Source organism: Macaca thibetana, chromosome 17, assembly GCF_024542745.1.
Source record: "Macaca thibetana thibetana isolate TM-01 chromosome 17, ASM2454274v1, whole genome shotgun sequence".
Taxonomy (NCBI): domain Eukaryota; kingdom Metazoa; phylum Chordata; class Mammalia; order Primates; family Cercopithecidae; genus Macaca; species Macaca thibetana.
The window spans coordinates 79,133,739-79,153,688 of NC_065594.1; the positions used below are offsets into that span (position 1 = coordinate 79,133,739).

Below are 19,950 nucleotides of genomic sequence, written 5' to 3' on the forward strand. Positions count from 1 at the left end.
AAGTAACATGGCCCCTGCTCTGGAGTGGTTTTCAGTTGAGTGGACAGGATATCTAAGAGCATTACTAACTACGAGAAGTAACACAGTTAGCATGCAGATAGAGAACAGCTTTGAGAACAGCTTTGTAATGTTTGAGGAAGATGAACCCTTGAAACAAAAAGGAAATAATATATTGTATTGCCCTCTTTTAAACAGCTGCTTCTTTCTAACAACAACAGTATTGCCAGGATTTCTCTCAGTTGGGGTATGCATTATCAGAGATAAAGTAGGATAGCAGTCATATGCTGCTTTTTTTACATGTGGAAGGAAACGGAAAAGCTAGTGGTGCTCCTCTTATACTCTCAACAGAAAAGTTTCTTTTTGGAAAATAAATCCTGACTGATTTAAATGTCATTCTAGTTTCTAATTTAATATATTTTCCATGATTAACATTTTAGTACCAAGCAAGTATTAGTTATCTGTTGCTGCCTCACAAATTATGACATGCAATAATATCAACCTCTTATTCACCATATTTTAAAACTACAAGTCATATAGTCTCCTCAGCTAATATTTGATGACCTATAGTCAACATATATTTTGGAGCACTGTCTATGTTCAGGGTGTCATGCCCGGTGCTATCCAGAATAGAAAGAAGGAAAAGCTAGTGTCTCCTCCCCAATGGAGTTTATGTTTCATTTTAGGGATACAAGAATATTGCACATGAAGTAATAGACCACAGACTGTATGATGGCTGGCAAAGAGCTTGCCTATTATCTAACACTTACTTCACTGACAAAACAGTTGAAGTCTAGAAAGGCTCAAAGACTGGACAAAGTGGGATGGAGCTGGGTTGGAGTCAGACGGAGCCAGGCCACCAATCTCCAGGCCAGTGTGTTTTTTCTTCCTTTGTTGTAAAATCTAAATTAAAGCTATGTGGCATATACTCTAAAAGCCAAATAAGTTGAGGAAAGGAAGATGGATGGCTTTGAGTAGTCAAAGAAGGATTAAGGGACGCGGTGTGATTTGGATGTAAGTGTAAACAAGAAGGGGAGGAAGCAGAAGAATCCCACCAGTGAGAACCAAACATTTTATCCACAGGACAGAGACAAAACCAACCAGATGAACTTGAAAGGCTCATATTGGGCAATGGAGAGAAATTAGGTTGGAGGGAGTTGAAAGTGTAGGAGAGGAACTTGGACTTGATGTGGTAGATCATGGGGAACTATTCTCAATCCCTGAGCATGAAATGACACAATGAAAGTGGAATTAAGGAAGATTATTTACCAGAAGAACTGGATAGTGTCTGCATTTTTCTTTTCTTACACTCTGTGTATTGGTCTTTTTTTTTTTCTCATTCCAAGTAGGTGAAACACTGTATTAATCAGAACAGGTTAGCTTATGTTGCAGCCACGAAATAACCCTGAAATCACAGTGGCTTAATCCATAGTGTGTTTCTTGTTTGCACCACTTGTCTAATACAGTTGGGTGGGTCATGGGGTGGGAGTTCTCACTTACTCGTTCAGGGACCCAGGCTGACAAAGGTGCCACCATCTAGAACATTGCCGGATGCTGTGGCAGAGGAGAATGCCGCTCCCTCACACTTCAGGCTGGAAGTGACACACGCCTCTTTTGCCCCCAACCCATTAGTCAGAGGTAGTCACATGCTCTTCCTCCCCACCCTCAAGGAACTTGAGGCTATTTGGTGAGCAGTGTGTGTCTCTTTCAAGGCTTTCTGAGGACCTGGAACATACACGTTTCTTTTTTTAAGAGAGAAAATATGATGATGAAGAGTGCAGACCCTGGAGCCAGACCCCAGAGTGTAGAGCCTGGCTGCCCCGCTTGCTGTGACCTTGGGCAAGTTACTCAGCCTCTGTAGCATAGTTTCATCATCTGGAAAGTGTGACTGGTAATAGAACAAGCCTCACAGCATTCTTGTGAGATTTGAATGAGCACTTTATATATGTAAAGTGCTTAAAGCACTATGCTATAGAATTGTTAGCAAGTATTTATTATTGTTGTTAGTCATTATTTAATCTGCTGGCTTCTGGTACAGCATCCTAAAGAAAGGCTAAAATTTCTGACTCTCATCAAGAGGCCTGGGGGAAAGAGGTTGTAATTAGGTGTGCCATGGCCAGTGTCTGGACTAGGATGATGATAGTGGGCAAAGAAAAAGATAGGCAAGGCTGGGCGCGGTGGCTTACGCTTGTAATCCCAGCACTTTGGGATATATCACTTGAGGTCAGGAGTTCGAGACCAGCCTGGCCAACATGGTGAAACCCATCTCCACTAAAAATACAAAAATTAGCTGTGTGCGGTGGTGGGCATGTAATACCATCTATTCGGGAGGCTGAGGCAGGTGAATCATTTTGAACCCAGGAGGTGGAGGTTGCAGTGAGCCAAGATTGCGCCACTGCACTCCAGCCTGGGTGACAGCAAGACACCGTCTCACCAAAAAAAAAAAAAAAAAAAAAAAAAATAGAGAAAAAGAAAAGATAGGCAAGAGTGCGTGTAAGAGGAGAGCACCTAGGTAGGGATTTGTTCACCACCTGAATCCCATGGTTGAGACAAAAGTATCAGGTGTGGGTGACAGAGAATGCAGGTAGAGTTTGCAGAGAAATTCAGGGGCTTGAGGGGAAATCTGAATTCAGATGTGGTGGTGGGGAGATGTCCAAGGCCCTGGGGGAAATAGGAAAGGGAGGAATGGAGCTCAGGCTACAAGGTGGAACCTCTTACTAAGCAAGTTTCAGTAAATGGTGGCGTGAATGCTCCAAGTCAGGCCACAGGTTCGGGGGCCGGAGTGTGGGATTAAACTGGCTCTGCCACACCATGTGACCTTGTTGCTGTAGTTTCCTCATCAGCAAGATGGGGATGATAGTCGTACCGTGTCTTAAGGTAGTGAGGATTAAATAAGATGATGCCCGTAGAGGACTTGGAAAGTGGCATGTAGTCAGTGATCAGCAAGGTCTTAATCGAATAGAAATTTGGGGGCTGTCTTTTAAGCAACCCACTTTTCTGAGTTTAATGAAAACCTTCCATTGGCAGCAGTTCTGATAAGTACTCATGTAGTCCTCCCTGGGTTCAAAATAATGGCCTTGTCACCGGGTCACCTGTAATCCACATGCTTTTCATTTTCTCATTCTTCACCCAAATAGTCAGTGAGTGAATATCTTTTAGCTATGAAGAGAGTAAGAAATTACAATGGGCTGAAAAGTAACTAAAATAGACCATTTTAAGGGCTAATTTAAGATCAGTGCTTCCCCTTCTAAAATCACATGCCACCTTGTACTCATTGGTAGGAGCCACTGACTGCCCTTGCCTCTTGAAATATAAAATTATTTCTGTATTTAGTTTTAAATTCACTTGTTGGCTAATTAGCGCTCTCCTTTAATGTGTCTAATTTAAATTACAGGCTCTTCAAGGGCACGTGCTCTATATTGTGTAACTGCCTTCAGTTACACACGTGCTCTACATATGTAATTGAACATTTGGGTTATTTCTTTTCATTGAGAATTAAGGACTTCACAGATATTTCAGTAGGGCTTTAGAATTTTGTTAGTAATAGTACAAAACATATGTTGTCAATTAAATAGATATTTGAGGACCTTCAGTGTACCAGGTTCTATGGCAGTGCTGTGTATATAAGAGAAGAGGCACTTGCCCTTACCGAGCCCACAGCTTAGCCAAGTTTATAATCTATACCTATTGTTGGGTTATTTGTCTTATTTAAGGATTATGCAGTTTGCTAGCATGTAATAAAGCAATTGAGGCAATTGAGGCTTCTAACACCTTTTCAGGGGCCACATGATTGAGTTGTCTTCTTTATGGCTAGGATATGGAATTGGGGTTACATTCCTTTTTTTTTTTTTTTTTGAGGCAGCGTCTTGCGCTGTCGCCCAGGCTGGAGTGCAGTGGTGTGATCTCTGCTCACTGCACACTCTGCCTTCCAGGTTCACGCCATTCTCCCACCTCAGCCTCCTGAGTAGCTGGGACTACAGGTGCCTGCCAGCACGCCCAGCTAAATTTTTTTTTTTTTTTTTTGGTATTTTTAGTAGAGATGGGGTTTCACCATGTTAGCCAGGATGGTCTTATCTCCTGACCTCGTGATCCACCTGCATCGGCCTCCCAAAATGCTGGGATTACAGGCGTGAGCCACCGCGCCTGGCTGGGGTTACATTCCTAATGCTGCCTTTAATTTATCAGGGTGCCTCTTCTGAAGTTAGGTTTCTTTATAAAGTCTGGGTGACACTGTTTGCTCAACCTGTTTCACGGGATTGTAGAAAGGAAGATGTTATATAATGTATGGACTGTTTTATAAATTATTGAGCTCTTCACATATACATGATGCCATTTCTAGTATCTGACACTGTTCTATATATACTATCCTCTCGCTGAATAGTCAATGCATTTATTTACACTGATCCAAACTAAATAGCTTTGAGGGTTTTTTTTTAATGTGGTCAACTGCCATAATAACTATCCATTTTCCCAGATTAGTTTTTCTAGCTCACAATTATTATTTAAAATTGTTAATAATACATCACCCAATTCATGTAGAAAATACAGGGCTGTGGTTTTCAAACAATATGTTATATAATACAGTCATGTTCTATAACAGAATATAACGGTTATACAGCCCTGCCATGTTCTCCAAGTTGACTTGCTGGTTAGGGGAGTGCCCCAGAAATAAATGTAAAGCTAACTAATAACAAGACAGTGAGAGGATGCCCACAGCCATGTATGAACAGTGGCTTGGTGAATAGAATGGGCAGCCTTTAAGGGGAGTGATTAGCTGAGTTTGATTGGACTACAGACTTATAAGAAAACATTAATTGGAGATAGGATTAGAGTTTACCTTTTTGGCAGTATGGTTGCTGATGACTGGATAAAATCATTTATATAGATTTGTGGTATAGTGGAGGGAGGAAGAGGCAGAAAACTGAACAGATAAAAGAATGTTATTCTGTTGTCAAATGTCATAGGTATTTACTCTCTTGTTTGCAGGATCCTAAGAATTGACTGCATTAGCCCAGAGAGGACTCTTGCCTACCCTCAGAGCGTGTTGGCTCATGCATCCCAGAAAGTGCCTCTACTCCAGTGTAGTCACAGAACCAGGGCACCACAGAGACGCTCTGAAATGGAGGAAGCTTCCTTTTTGGTTTTCCTTTAGTAGTCTTCACAATGCTTCCTCTTTAGAGATCCAACTCAGATGACTATCTGAGTGCCAACTTACGTACAATTTGTTGTTTTGCCCTTTCTTTTCCTTCACTTGGGAAAGTTTAGAGGTGGAGTGAAGGAAAGGCACTAAGATTTGGGCTTTCATCCATGTTGTCTCACCTGTCTACATAAGATGTTACGAAGACCAATGCCTATTTTTGACAATGGCTTTAAAGTCAGGTGGCTCTTTGTGAAATAAATGTAATGCAAATCTGGATATATTAGTAAATGGTGTTGAATCAACCATTAAGATTAATTTTCTTACAGAGAAAAAGTTGAAAATGAGTAAGGCAAGAACTTTAAATAAAATATTTTCAGGATATAAAGTCCAATTAAAAATTTAAAGTGTAACAGAGTGAGACCCCCTTTCTGAAAAAAATTTTTAAAGTACGACTCAGAATTAACATTTTCTTTATCTACCATTATAAAAATTGGTGTCATTGCCAACAGAGAATACTGTATTGGGGTAGTTTTGGGGATAAAACAAATTTGAACTGGCAGACCAGTTGACTACTTGGAAAGGTCCTGGTACTCCTACTAAGGTACTTATTTTAGCAAGTATATAATATTGTAAAGAATCCTAAGATGCTTAATTTTGTAAGTTTGCATTTTACTCTCTATCATATTTAAGCAAGCAGCAACTATATTTTCCACTGCTTATCATGCACCACTCTTCTCCTACTTGATAACTCAAACCACTGAAATACAGATGTAGGGTACTAACAGCTTGGGGGAAGAAAAGAGAAATGATCCCCTAGCGATCCCAAGAAAACCAATCATATATGCATGTTTTTTATTCCCAAGATGAATTTAGCAAGTAGACCCTCCTCCCAGTGGGCACCTCCACATAAAGTCTTTTTCATATTGCTAAGCAGAGGCCCTTAAAAACTATGCTGGCAGCTCCAGGAAAAGCTCAGTGCTTTCATTGCCTCAGTCATCATCATTATTTATAATGTTGCAATTCAGAGTCTATCTATTGCCAATTATCTTTTCCCTGACACTCCCGCTGGTAGTTGACAGTGAGCATTGAGGGACAGACTATAACTTTGCAGCATCCTGCTTTTTATTCCAAAAGAGTTCTTTAACAAAGTTTTATGACTCAGAACAAAACAAAACAAAACACTGATGTTATTGAGGGAATTAAATCTAACATTGAGAGAAATTTGGATTTAAGAAATATGTTATTTAAAAAGTATGTTACAGTATTAACATCTGGCAATATATAATCTATTCAGTCCTTTTTCTTTTGCCATTTGTTGGCAAGAAATATTAATAATTAATTTTTTATTAAAAGAAAACTTTTTACATTGGGAGTTATTAAGATTGCCTCCTTTTGGTGTATTCGTTTACACATGAAAATGAACTATTTATTTTCATTTTTATTGTACTTTATGTTGTTTGCTTTATGTTGTTCTTTTGGGGTTACTTCCAAGTTGGAGATGGGAAAGTGCCCAGTGAAAGAAATGTAAAAGAATCCTCATTGGAAGCTGAACAATTATTTTGCTTTATAAGAAGTCCTGCAAAGTTTGTCATACAGTTTACTTCACTGTAAACCAAAATACAATCCATTTCACTTTCCATTTGAAGACTTGGAATGTATCATCATCTGCGTTTCTGTCATTTCACGTGAGTTTTCTTCAGGGGCTGACTTGACAGCACTAGAAATCGATACACTGACTTGCCGTTTCAGCATCCTCATAACCTTTCTCTTGTACCCTTTACATGCAAAGAAGTAGATAAAAGGGTCCATGCAGCAATTGAAGTTCATCAGGCATACTGTAAAGTGCAGAGAAATCTGGAACGAATGTCTTTGGCTACATTCCAGGAAATTAGAGAAACGAAGCTTCTTAATCATATGTTGAATAATTGCAACATGGTAAGGTGTGAAACAGAGAACAAACACAACAATAATAAGAATAATTGTGTTGAGAGCCTTTTTGTTTACACCAGATTTCTCAGTGAGTGGGTTTTGTTTGGCAGTTCTAAAGAGTTTGCAGCAGATCTGAGAATAGCAGATGAGAATGATTATAAGTGGAAGTACATATCCTATGAAACATGCCCCAAGCAGAATCCAGGGAAGAGATTTAGTTTCTTCGAAGTTTGGATACTCCATGCATGTAATCCTTTCAGCTTCCTGCTTTGACATAGGGTTGATGAGGAGTGGGAGTGTCTGAGCAAATACTAGAATCCAGACAAATATGCACACACCTTTTGCATGTTCAATCCTTTTTATCTTGTTGTAGCGTAGAGGGTGCACCACAGCAATGAAGCGGTCAATACTCAGGCAGGTCATAAAGTTCACACCCGCATATGTGTTGATGTAAAACACTAGCGCAGTTATCCTACACAAGGCATCTCCGATTCTCCAGTCAAAGCCCATTGCATAGTAGGCTATTCGTGTAGGCAAAGCGGTGGTAAAAAGTATATCAGAAATCACCAAATTTGTTGAATAGAGGGTGGTAGAGTTGATTTTTTTCCTGTTTTGAACAATGACAACCAAGGCTAGTAAGTTTCCCACGAGCCCAATGATGAAGACGAGGCTGTAATGCAGAGGCATTACTATCCTGGCTGTGCTGTGATGTGCGTAAAGGTCACAGTCATTTCCCTGAGGAGGTGCAGAGGGCGTAGTAAAATTGTTAGCCATTTGTATATCCATTGGTGGTGGTCAAGGTGTCTAGAAAAAACCAAGAAGTGTCATTTAAGTAAAAGCATATGTATTCAATTTGATTACTCATTAGTTTAAAAAAAATTTCAATAATCTATCAAAGCAGTCCAAACTGTCTTTTATATATCTAAGTTTTAACATTTCATGACATGCAATTTTTAACAGTTTGTAATTATAATATGGTTAAATATATGATAACAGGAAGAACAGAATAAAATTTATGTTTTTACTCTCACAATTTGCTGACTTTGGCAAAGCTCTGGCAAAGGAAACAGAACCAATTAAATAGGGCAAACGCGTTTTTGTGACAGAAGGGAACGCAGTAACTTTTTAGGCAGAAATTCCCCTTCCCTTTTTTGAATCATTGTCTGGTTAAGTAAAGCACCCCACATTTCAGACAGGCATTAACCTTTGCTTTTAAATTTAATTTCAGTTGAATTTTTTTTTTTTTAACCAAATGCATATCACTGCCAGGAAATGAAATCAGTCACCACATTTATGTAGTGAAATACGAACTTACCACAGTGATCTGATTTGTGTTAACCTAAAAGTCTGAGAAATAAGCTTAGTCCATGTTAGGAACTGAAAGTTAGATTTTCTTTTTAAAAAGAAGAAGAAGACAACCACAACAACCATAACTAAAATGACAAAAAAAAAAAAAGAAGAAAGATAAAGAAAATGAGAGAGAAAAAGACTTAAGCTACTTCAAGGGGAAATTATTAAATTTTAAAACTATCAATCTGCAAGTACTCCATGGATCTGTGCAATCTACACTTCTACCTTTGCACATAGTAGCAAGCATCACACATTATATTTTGTTTCTTGCTTTGTTCACTAAATATCTTCATATCAGTGCAATGTATATATTTGTCATATGTGTAGCTTTTATATAAACATTTGATAGATATTCTACAGTTTTCCAGTGTGTCAATGCATAATTTGCTTAGCTACTCCCTTGATAAACTTTTAGATTCTTTCCAATTCTTTTCTTGTTATAAATAATGTTGAGACAGAAATTTTAAGTCCTAAACTGAAAAATGGAAAACTCCTACAATAAGGTTCTGTAGATGAGGGTAAACTTTGATTAAAGCAGGAAGAGCAGAGCAATAAATCCTGTGTGATTATTTTTAGAAGAAAAATAATTCCTCTGATAGAACCGTGTGTATGTAAATCTCACCTGGAAGTCACCAAAATTGAGGGGCACTTTCAACATATCTAGTGATGTTGCTACTGTATATTTAAGGAAATATACAGTATTTCCTTAAAGACTATCTCTACCCTGATCAAAAGCACTGTCTGCAAATCTGCTTCTCTCCCTGCTGTATTAAATGAATTGGATCTCAGGAACTTCATTCTAACAACCTTAAAACTGATGTTCATAGACACTGAGGGTTATCAGAGGATTGTGGTCATGTTATGTTAGAGGTATGCATTCTGTACAGTGTTGATGGGTTAATCATTATAACCTAAATGGAAATAAAACCTAAAGCAAAAGAGAGCAAAAATGGAAATAAAACATTTTATTATCCAGAAAAGAGACAATGGGAAAACAGCAAAGAATGAGGATGGTAAGTAGAAAACACAAGAGGGTAGGGATGTGTCACAACAAATTTAAATGGGTTGAGCTTGCCTATTACAGGACAGAGACTATCGGTTTAGATTTAAAAAAAAAAATCCAGCTGTGTGCTGCTTAGAAGAGATACAGCTCGAAGTGATTCAGAAAGGTTGAAAATAAAGGCAAGGGAAAATATGTACCAAGCAAATCCCAGCCAATAAAAAGGTAGAATGGCAGTATTAACATGGAAAACATAGAATTCAAGGCAAATTCAATATTAATAGGAATACAGAGGGTCACTACAAAGGTTAAAAAGAACAGTCTACAAAGAATATAAAAATAATCATGAAATTTGCATGTAACAGCAAAATTTGACAGAATTTGAAGGAGAAATTGGCAAATTCACAACCATAATGGTAGATCTTAACACATTTGTATTATAATGTGCTAGATAAAAAAGAGATTAAAGACTTAGGAGATTTACTCAACATGATTTAAAAGCTAGTAGAACTTGTACTGAAGACACATGAGCGTATCTTCAAATTTGACCATGTGCTAGGTCACCAGAAGACTCAAAGCTTTCAGAAAATAATTATTTTCTGATCACATTGCTTGACTACAGTGCAGCTAAATTATAAACCAATGATAAAAAGATAAAAGGAAAGTTTGGAAATGAAAAAATACACTTCTAAGGAACTCATGGGTTAAAGAAGAAATCACAGTGGAAATTTTCAGATGCTTAGAACTAAATGATGAAAATACTACCTGTGAAAACTGTGGGATGCAGATAAGGCAATCTGAGATAGATATAAAGCCTTGAATGCCTTTATTTAAAAAAGAAAAGATTTAAAATAGATGTGTTAAATACACAGTTCAAGAAGCTAGAAAATAACTGTCCAAAGCAAGTAGAGGAAAACAATAGAGATAATTGCGGAAATTAGTGAAATAGGAAAGACAATAAATATCAGTTTTATATTTTGTGCAGGAAAAAAAATGGAGTGATTCTTAAATAGAAAATCATAGAGATTGCACTGTGGAATAAAAGTATAAAAAGATTTTTCCATTTACTTGGGAAAAGCTTAGTGTGAGAAGCAGCTTTTCAGGAACTAAGACTAGACACAAAGGAGAGGTGAAAATTCCAGGCAATGGTTGCAGCTTTGGAATAGGCAACAATAACTTTTATTAATGTTTTTCTAAGTTCTATGAAAATGTTTTTTTCCCAAAAATCTGAATGTATATTTTTGAGTATTTATAAGCAGATTCATGGGAATTGCCTTTAAAATACATGACGGGAAAAAAAAAAACTTCACTGTAGAGTCTGCAAATCTTCCATATGAATAATAATTATTGTAGAAATTAGGAAAGTAACACTCATGTAAGACTCAGAGGAGAAGGTGCCATTGCTTGCCAGTTTATATACAAATATGCGTCTGACTGCAATACCAAATAAGATGCAGCATCTAGGAGAGCCAGAGATTGCAGGAGTTTCAGAACAAAGTTCAAGAATGTTTAACATAGTTTGCAAACAGTTCAATATCTTTCATTAGGGGATTAAATATTTTATGTCATAGCCATACAGTGGAATACAGGAATACAGCCATGCAGTGAATACAGTGCAGCTCTGAAAATGGCAACATGAAAATGCCTGTTTCTTGACTGGAAATTATGTTAAGTGAGGAAAGCAGATTATACAACATGCCACTTTTTTGGGGGATGTGGAAGCAAATACACACACACGAACACACACACACACAAACACACACAGAAAGATGTCTGTATGCCAAAACATAATTTTGTATGAGTAATTTTGGAGCTTTACTCATATATTCTAGATTTTTAATACTGAACATATCTATTCAAAATGTTCATTTCTGTTCGGTGACTGGAATGAATAAATAGGTAAAAAAAATTTTAATGGAAGAAAATTTTAGTTCACCTATTCTTGTAAAAACCTTGTTAGCCGACATGCTTTTCAAAGCTTGCCCTTCAGAGTTCCTTTTTCAGATTTCTGCATTAACTTACTAGTTCTGTACCTTTGCATTGTGTCATCATGTAGAAACCTCACAGCAGTCCTGTAAGCTTGAGCATTGCTACCCCTTACCTACTTACCAGGTGGTGAAACTGACAATAAATACCAATTTTATATTTTACACAGGAAAAAAATTGGAGTGGTTCTTAAAGACCACGCTGGGGTTAAAGGCCATGCTGGATCCTTCTCTGTGATGACCTGGCTTCAGGTTTCTTCCTCTGTTCAGTTCTTTGCACAGGCAGCTGTTTCATGCTGCCCTTAAAGAACTGAAGGCTTGTGGTTTCAAAGTGGTCTAGGCTCTAAGGGCCATCCTCACCTATAATCATGGCACATGCGCAACATGGCCCAGCTGCTCCAGAGCAAAGGGACAACTCCTTCTAAGCGCAGGGGGTGCCCACTTCAACAAGAGGTGCCTTCCCACATGGGAAGCCACTTGTGGCCACACATCATTGAGCCCCAAGGGGTAGCCTGCTGAGGGTCCTTAACTGATCATCATTGTGCGCTGGAGGTGGCCAAAGAAAGGCATTTGCAGAATGTGGACGTGTAAGTGGGATGGCTTAGAAATGATCTTAGGTAAAGGTAAATGCATGCTTTGGATATTTGGATGTTTAGTAACCTCTTAAAGGATGATTCCACTAGGTAGACCTAATATGTCACTTTGGTTCTTGCTTATATTTATCCTGTGTTATTAATGCAGTAGTTTTAGCCAATTTTATGATCCCAAATTGAGAGGAAAATCCTTTCATATGCGTGACTGTTACTATCCCATTCTTACATCAGCCAGTCTCAATTTATTACAGTCTTCCCTCGGAGATATTACTTTATATCTTCCTTTAATCATCTTAAGGATTCCTTTCTGAAACTTGAATTAAGTCCATTCTTTTATTCAGCAGAAAAATGGCTGTTAGTGCCTCCATGTGCTAGATGCTGGGAATGCAGAAATGGTACCTTTTTGTATCAGAGGGTCTGGAACTGAAGGGTGGATATACAGCGCTGAGCATGTGCTGTTATCTGAGTGAGGTGTTCCTCGGGATTCTTTCACACACACAGCAGTATGTGCTGGGTTCCTCCTCATACATAGCAGTATTCTGCTCACTTTGTGCATTACAGTGCACCAGTGTCAATATTTGGATAGTATAGTTATCTTTTAATCATTTTCAGGTAGAAAATTTATTCTTAAGTATATTTTAAGTATTTTACATTTTAATTATTAGGCAGCAGCTTCTGACATGTTATTTAAGATATATACACTGAGGTATACTAGAAAGTATTATCATGTATCATTGTATTGCCTAGGGAGAAGCCCAAATAAATGTTTGTTCTAAATATTTTTTCTTTAGAACACTAATATCAGAATTAGAGCTTCCTCATGATGCATTCTAATGAAAAGGTGCACGTGGCCCCTCAGCCGTCCTTCGTGCTGCACGCACTGAGGGACAGGAGTCAGGATGGAGGCCTTTCCCTGGAGGGCGTGGATAATGACTGGGCTACAGGAAGCCTGGATCGTTTTTCAGGTTCCACCTGTGAAACAGGGCTCTGTCGGCCTTCAAGGCTCCTGTACCTTCTGCTGGGAGCCACCCTGGAAGCCATCTATAGCATTCTCTTATTTTTATTGGTAAACAAGGAGACCATCCCAGTTTTGCCTCTGTAATGCAGTATTTAGTCCTTTTAACTTTACTGTTATCCTAACATGTGTAAAACAGTAAGTTTCTTCCTCAGCAAAATATCTTCCAAAGTGTTTTACTTATGCTTTGGGAAGTGAGCCTGTGTGTGTTTTTCTCTAGAATGTATTTCATTGCTAATAGAGTTGGTAACACTTCTTGAGATATTATCATCTCATTTTTGCATAACCGGACATGTTGACATGCACTGACAGGTTCTTTCTAGCCACAAAAGGAAAAAAAAAATAAAAGGCCCCCCAAAACTCATTTATTTAGTATCTAAGAAAATTGTCGAAGCACTGATGTAGTTTGTGCTCTGGAAATGTTTACCCTAGATACCCACTTGGAGGGATTTGTGATTTTTCACAGAGGACATGTAGCTTCCGTGGTCCTAATTTACTCGCTCAAGTAATTAAAGTGTTTTCTCAGCCTTTAATTTGGGCAGAAACAGAACAAAATCTTTACCATATTCGGGGATTTAGTTGGCGCTAGAATAACAGCTTTTGGTTTTTGCTGAAATGTCACCTTTGCCTTCTAATAGTTATTTATTTTAATAATAACACCTTGAATGAAAAGGGGCTTACCTAGGAATTCTGTTTAAATGTAGCCACTAGCAGTGACTGGAATGGGTCAAGTTGTGCTGAGATGATCACCAATTGGAGGTGACTTCTCTGTAGGTCAAGTCTGCTCTAGACTCAGGTTATACAGAGAGGTGACCTGAATCAACATGCCCACAGCAAATGTACCAAAGAGGAACTTACAGAAGCTCACTTTCAAAAACAGCCAGGGGAGCCACCCAGATGCGGCCACACAGATACTAATGATATGTGTATATTGTTAAGTGATGAGTGTTGTTTGATCTGATTCTTTCTCTGATACACTGTCCTTTGACTCCTTTGAGGAAAGGTTAAGACTGAGGAAAAATTTCTGGAGCAGGGAGAAATGAAATCACTGGAAAGGAGAGGGGAGACGAAAGCTCGGGATTAATTGAAATTATAAGGATATAGTTCTACTGAGGAAATAACGACAAGCACAGATGTATCAGACGGCAGGCCAGGACTGTTTCAGCTCCCTTGAGAATAAACCTGCTCCACGGAAGAAAGAAATCATTACTTCTTCCTCTGGTTACCTGGTTTTATAAGTATTTGTCAATTATTTGAAAACACCTTCTTGTTCAAACAGGGACATCTAAATTTGGCCCAGTGTCACACATACTGGGTCCTAGCATTCAATTAGTGATTTTTCTTACCACCTTTTTCACTGACCATCATCTGAGGTATTATGGGGGCCATTTGCCTGTAAAATGGACAGTGGGAAACATGCATTCCTGGTATGCAAGAGGAACCTGCACTGCTGTGGAAATATGACCAGCATAATCAGAGCCTCCTGGTGCTTCATTAATAAAGTCAGATTGTCCATTCTATTAATAATACACTGCTAACCAACTGTCATAGTAGTCAGTACATGCCTCTGTGGCCTGGTTAAATACATCTTTGTACAATGTAAGGTGACTTTTTCCCAGCCAACTTTGAGTCCTAAATTGATAGCTATGTCTGGGTCCATGATTCATTTTTTAGAAGGATTGAGAACAATATTCCCTATATCCTTTCAAAAAATCACGCATACCAGAGTGATATTCAGCATAGAGTTGACTGTGGTCCATCTGTTTGGGGGACCTCCCCTGCCTCCTGGGGGGCTTATGGAGTGTGACTAGCCGAGGGACTTAGTAGAGGCAGCCTTACTGAGGAGCTCTGTGACCGGCCTGCTGACCCCATTGCATAGCCTGGGTCAGACCAGCTCCCAATAGATCTGCAAAAGGCTATTTACAGGACCAAGCACAGAGACCTTCTTCAAGACAGAAAAACCTCTTCAAGACAGAAAAAGTGTTTAGCAGTCTACCGTTTCCTCTGTGCTTTATATGTGTCCCGAACCCAGTGAATGTGCAGTGAAGACCCACTTCAGCTTCATAGACGCGTTCCTTGGAAATGATGGAAAGGTGCTTGAGCGCAGGAATTCTTTGGTTGAACACCCACTTGCGTATTTGGGGTTTCACATATTCCAGTTATTTTCTTTCACCTTTCACTAGTAAAAGCCACCTGTGTGGCTTTTGGTGGCTTTTATATTGAAAAGTATGGAAGTTATTGAAGATGAAGGTGACATATGTTTAGAGAACTAAGAAACTAAGAATCCCACCATAATACTCATTTTAGTGTAAGAAAGATATTCTCTGTTTCTATCTGGCATGATTTGTAGGATGCAACATGTGGGAAAACTAACTGCATAATATAAAAAGGCTCTTTATAATGAAGCTCTGTGTCTTTAATATTTTTCCGCTGAGTCCTGAATGTTTCTGGAAATCATATGTACCTTTTCTCTTTCAAGTTCAAGGAGTTTCAATTTTGTTTTTGTCTCTATTATCACATGGAAAATTAGGGAGGAACATTAGATATCGTTATTTTATGGATAAACCAAATTCCAGATCAACTCAGTCATTCGTTCAGGGATCTTACTGGGGTACTTAAGGCAGGGTTCATGAAGGCGCCCAGGACTCCATGTTCTCCATCACCTGCTGCCACTAGTCAGCGAGCAGTCCCTGTGCCTCAGCCCGTGCTCTGCTGCACATCCGTGTCTGTCTGTCTGCCTGTTGTGTGCCATTCCCGCCCTTCTGCCCACAGCCACGGCAGCAGCTTCCCGCCAGGCTCTCAAACGGGGCCCATCCAACCCCAGGCAAACCACAAGATCTGTGTCATGACTCACAAGTTCCCTCATGATTTGAGCTCCGTTCCCTCTTCAGGAGGGTTGCTGGCCAGCTTCTCCTGATCGTGCCCTGGCTCCAGCCATACAAAATTACTTATAACCTTTGGATGTCCCATGTTCCCTCACAACTCTGTGCCTGGTAACACTCTTCCCTCTGTCTGATGTCTCCTGGCCCCTGTCCTATATCCTCAGCTCCTACTTTCCTTCCAGGCTTAGTTCTAAGTATCGCAGGAGTGTTCCTGTTCTCCATCCTCTGAAGGGCAGGGTGGCTGTATTTGTGAGGGTGCTGTGCTCTGTCATAGTGTCTGTATCATTGATTTTCTTCCCTGTCTCCCATGACCCTGTGAAGTACGGTGAGTGGGAATCCTGTGGTGTTAATTTCTTGTATCTCTAGGTGATGTATGATCGATATTCAATAAATACCCATTAAAGAATAGGAACATTGCAGCTTTCTTAATCCTTAATGAAAGATTCTTTATTACACTACAGTAAGCCCTTGATGAATAATAATCACCAAAATTACTAAGCAGAGACTGTGTTCCAGGTACTGCCCTGGGCACTCTATGTGTGTTTACTCATTGAATCCTCTCAGAACTTTCACAAGTCCATTGACAGATGGTGAAACGGAGGCACCAGGGCACTTAAGTGACTAAAGACCTAGCTGTTAAGTGTCAGGATTCAGATCCAGGTGGTTTGGCTTCAGAAGTCACATTCAGTACAATACAGTTTATGTCCTGTGTCCGACATGATCTGTTATTATGGGTAGAAAACAAGTAAAATAGGAAGGCATCTCAAAACCTTAACGTACACTAACTCATACCTATCTGAACAAGAAAGACTGGGAGAGCTGGGGAAGGGAATGGGGGCAGGGAGAAAGAGACGTTGATTCAAATGAAGGAGTTTATTAGTTTATTTGTAGCATATTTTAAAGTAAGTAAAGATTTTATAAATGGATTTAGACTTTACTGTTTTAACAATATTTTAATAATAAAGCAATTTAGACTGAAATTTCAATTGAAAAAATATGGTGAATACCTAGAATAGGCTTTTATCCTGTTAATTGATTTTAAAACTACTTTTTAGATATTTGCAGAGATTTAACAAAACATTTTTATTCTTCTCTTTGGGCTTCCAAAACACCACAGGCATCTGTGTTACTGTCACAGCTTTCAGAGGATTTTCACCTGCGTTATCTCATTTTATACGATACCCAGACTTCTTGGGAAGGTGATCAACCCCCCAGACCGGAGGACACCACACGTCCTCTACACAGGCCACGTCCAGGGCTGCCTAACAACTCCAGCAGGTCTTAACCATAACAGAGAGAAAAGCATCCCTGTAAACGGCTTTGTTAGGTGCGAAGCTCTTAAGCTTCTTAAGGATGATGACTTGATCTCATCTAACATTTTATCCCATAGAATGCTACAGAACCAACCTACAATAGATATCTATTAAATATCTATAGAATAAATAAATGAATTAAAGTCATATAGCAACCTGAGTTAATATTTATTCCATTAAGTGACTGATCATGATACTAATTAGCTCTAGGAAGCTAGATGAAAGTAATTTATGCAGGGGATCATCACCATTATCACTGACATGATACATAAACATGTGAGTGAACATTTTGTGGAGTAGCATATTTTTTGTGGTTTTATGTCCAAAAAGTGCAGTGAGCCCCCAGAGAGAAAACATGCTAAAATATAAGAAGTGTGGAGTCCTACCAGTAAGCACAGTTAGATGTGTGATCATCCATAGACTCAGGGCCATTTATTTTATTTATTTATCGAGACAGAGTCTCGCGCTGTCGCCCAGGCTGGAGTGCAGTGGCGCGATCTCGGCTCACTGTAACCTCCACCTCCCAGGTCAAGGGATTCTCCTGCCTCAGCCTCTCGAGTAGCTGGGATTATAAGTGAGTGCCACTATGCCTGGCTAACTTATATTTTTAGTACAGATGGAGTTTCACCATGTTGGCCAGGAGGGTCTTGAACTCCTGACCTCAGGTGATCCGCCTGCCTCAGCCTCCCAAAGTGCTGGGATTACAGGAGTGAGCCATCACGCCCAGCCAGATTCAGGGTCTTTATGTAAAATATCCATAACATATCTGTTGGATTCTCCCTCTGGTATGTCAGTGGCCAGAGGGTTGGGAGAAGAATTGTAGGAGACAGTTTCTTAGCACTTATATTGAGAGGCAATGTTGTAAGGACTTGGCAGTAATAATACTCCCCATTTTACAGGTAAAGCAGCTGAAGTCAGGTATTAGGTAACTTGCGTGGTGGGCCACACAGCTTGTAAATTACATTTGAGCCTAATTTCAGAGCCCTTGCTCTTATTACACTATATTGTATTCAGAGTGACAGCAAAAAACCAAAATACTACTCCCCCTCCCCCAGCACACACACAAATACACATATACAAAACCCTCACCCCCCTTTAAAGGAAGTCTCTTCACAGCTTCTATTTTGCCAAGTTTCTGTTACCACCATTCCCAACCTGGACATAAATGTTGCCAAAGCACTGCATAGAATTCATTTTGATTTTCCCCCCGAAGCACATAGATAACATATGTTTAGTCTAACTAAATGTAAATATAAACCACACAACAGACTTTTTTTTTTCACTTATCTAATTAGTAGTATTTAGCATTTAAAAAGCAAAGATTGGTACTCTTTGCTGGTGGGAGGGTAAATTGGTAAAATGTTTTTGTAAACCAAAAAGTACCATTTTATATCTAAAGCTTTAGAAAATATATCCTTTGTCCTAGGAATTCTACCACTGAGATTCCATCCTGAGAAATAATCTTATATTTCTAATAATTCCTATAGTGTAGGAATATTCTATATTAAAATAACTTTGTTCCTTTTCCTTCATACTAAGTTATCCTGAAATATTGGCATTATTTGCATAGTTTTGCTTGATACTGTTTTTTGTCATTGTGAGTTTATACAGTAGTACATGAAGTAAGCCCTATTTTTTGACAAAGATATTTCTGGCGGACCCATCGCTTTCACTCAGCTTTGTAAGAACTAACTAGACCTACCAGTCAGCAGAGAGTCTAAACTTACATTATTAGTATAATTTTTGTTAGAAGTGATGGTAGCTTGTTCTTAAATAGATTCTTTTCCTTTTTACCTTTAACTTAAAACTTAGGCTTTTAAAGTTTTTCTTAAAAAAATTTGTTGAAAAAGCAAAAGATCTCGTACTTACATATCAGTGACTCGTTCGGATCTCTGTGTAGTAGCTGTCAGTACTTGTCCAAACTGAAGTAAGTTAACTGTGGCATGTTGTTTTAAGAGAGACTATGCAGACATCCTTTTATGGTGGTGACTTTTTTTTTCTGTCACCCTGTGACTGAGCATGTAATGAGCAGTTCGTCTCGTGTACGTGTGTGCACTTTTTTTTTGTTTGTTTTAAATGGGAAGTGAAATTTTTTATAGTTATTTAAAAAAAACAAAAAACGACTATCCAAAAGCCCCTTGGAATTTATGAATTGTTGATACCTGTGGAACTTTATAAATTTTTCTGTAAAGGTTTAAGTATCAAAAAATTCTTTGAAAGAGACTGAAGCAATAAACCTTAACCAAAAAAAAGGACCAAGTTACTGATGATTTTATATTGATTTTCTGTGTAAACGTGTGGGTTTTTTAATGTTTTAAGGAAAACAATGTCAACTTTGACAGTGCTTTTTACCTGGAAACTTGGTGTCAGGGAGTAGTTTACACATTCTACCTTATCCACAGCTTATGAAAGAAACAGATTTCTGTGGTGTGAGGGAGAATGACAGTCCAGGATGTGGAGTGAACAGAATTAGTCGCCGTTTTCAGTCGAGAGGCTGCCTGAGTCAGTGACTTCGCGAGTACCTGAATAACGGCGAAACAGTTGAAGGGAAGCCCACTATAGATAAAATCCAGCCTCTTCAGCACAGGATGAAAGAGACTTACGCCATTCACCTCATAGTTTTAGTTGACTCAGTTTAAACCAACAGCATAACATATCTGTCAGAATGCAGTTTATTTGTAGGCTAAATTACCAGATATGCAGCACTCAGATCAGGAGAGGTGATTTTACACTTAGGACTGATCTG

At 38.8% G+C, this 19,950-nt stretch overlaps 2 protein-coding genes across 3 annotated transcripts in view; one reads left to right on the forward strand and one right to left on the reverse strand.

Annotated features, from left to right (window-relative positions):
* UBAC2 (UBA domain containing 2) overlaps positions 1-19,950 on the forward strand; it is an 885,094-nt gene that overhangs the window by 785,972 nt on the left and 79,172 nt on the right. The gene's annotated exons all lie outside the window — the stretch shown is intronic.
* GPR183 (G protein-coupled receptor 183) lies at positions 6,238-19,300 on the reverse strand. Its single transcript, XM_050765995.1, has 2 exons — positions 19,074-19,300; positions 6,238-7,870 (listed from the first exon to the last, which is right to left on the reverse strand). The coding sequence occupies exon 2, from the start codon at positions 7,850-7,852 to the stop codon at positions 6,767-6,769; it is 1,086 nt and encodes a 361-aa protein (XP_050621952.1). The 5' UTR covers positions 7,853-7,870; positions 19,074-19,300; the 3' UTR covers positions 6,238-6,766.

Bases quoted from the DNA above. Each gene is read 5' to 3' on its own strand.
- GPR183 (XM_050765995.1), bottom strand. From the start codon at position 7,852: ATGGATATACAAATGGCTAACAATTTTACTACGCCCTCTGCACCTCCT.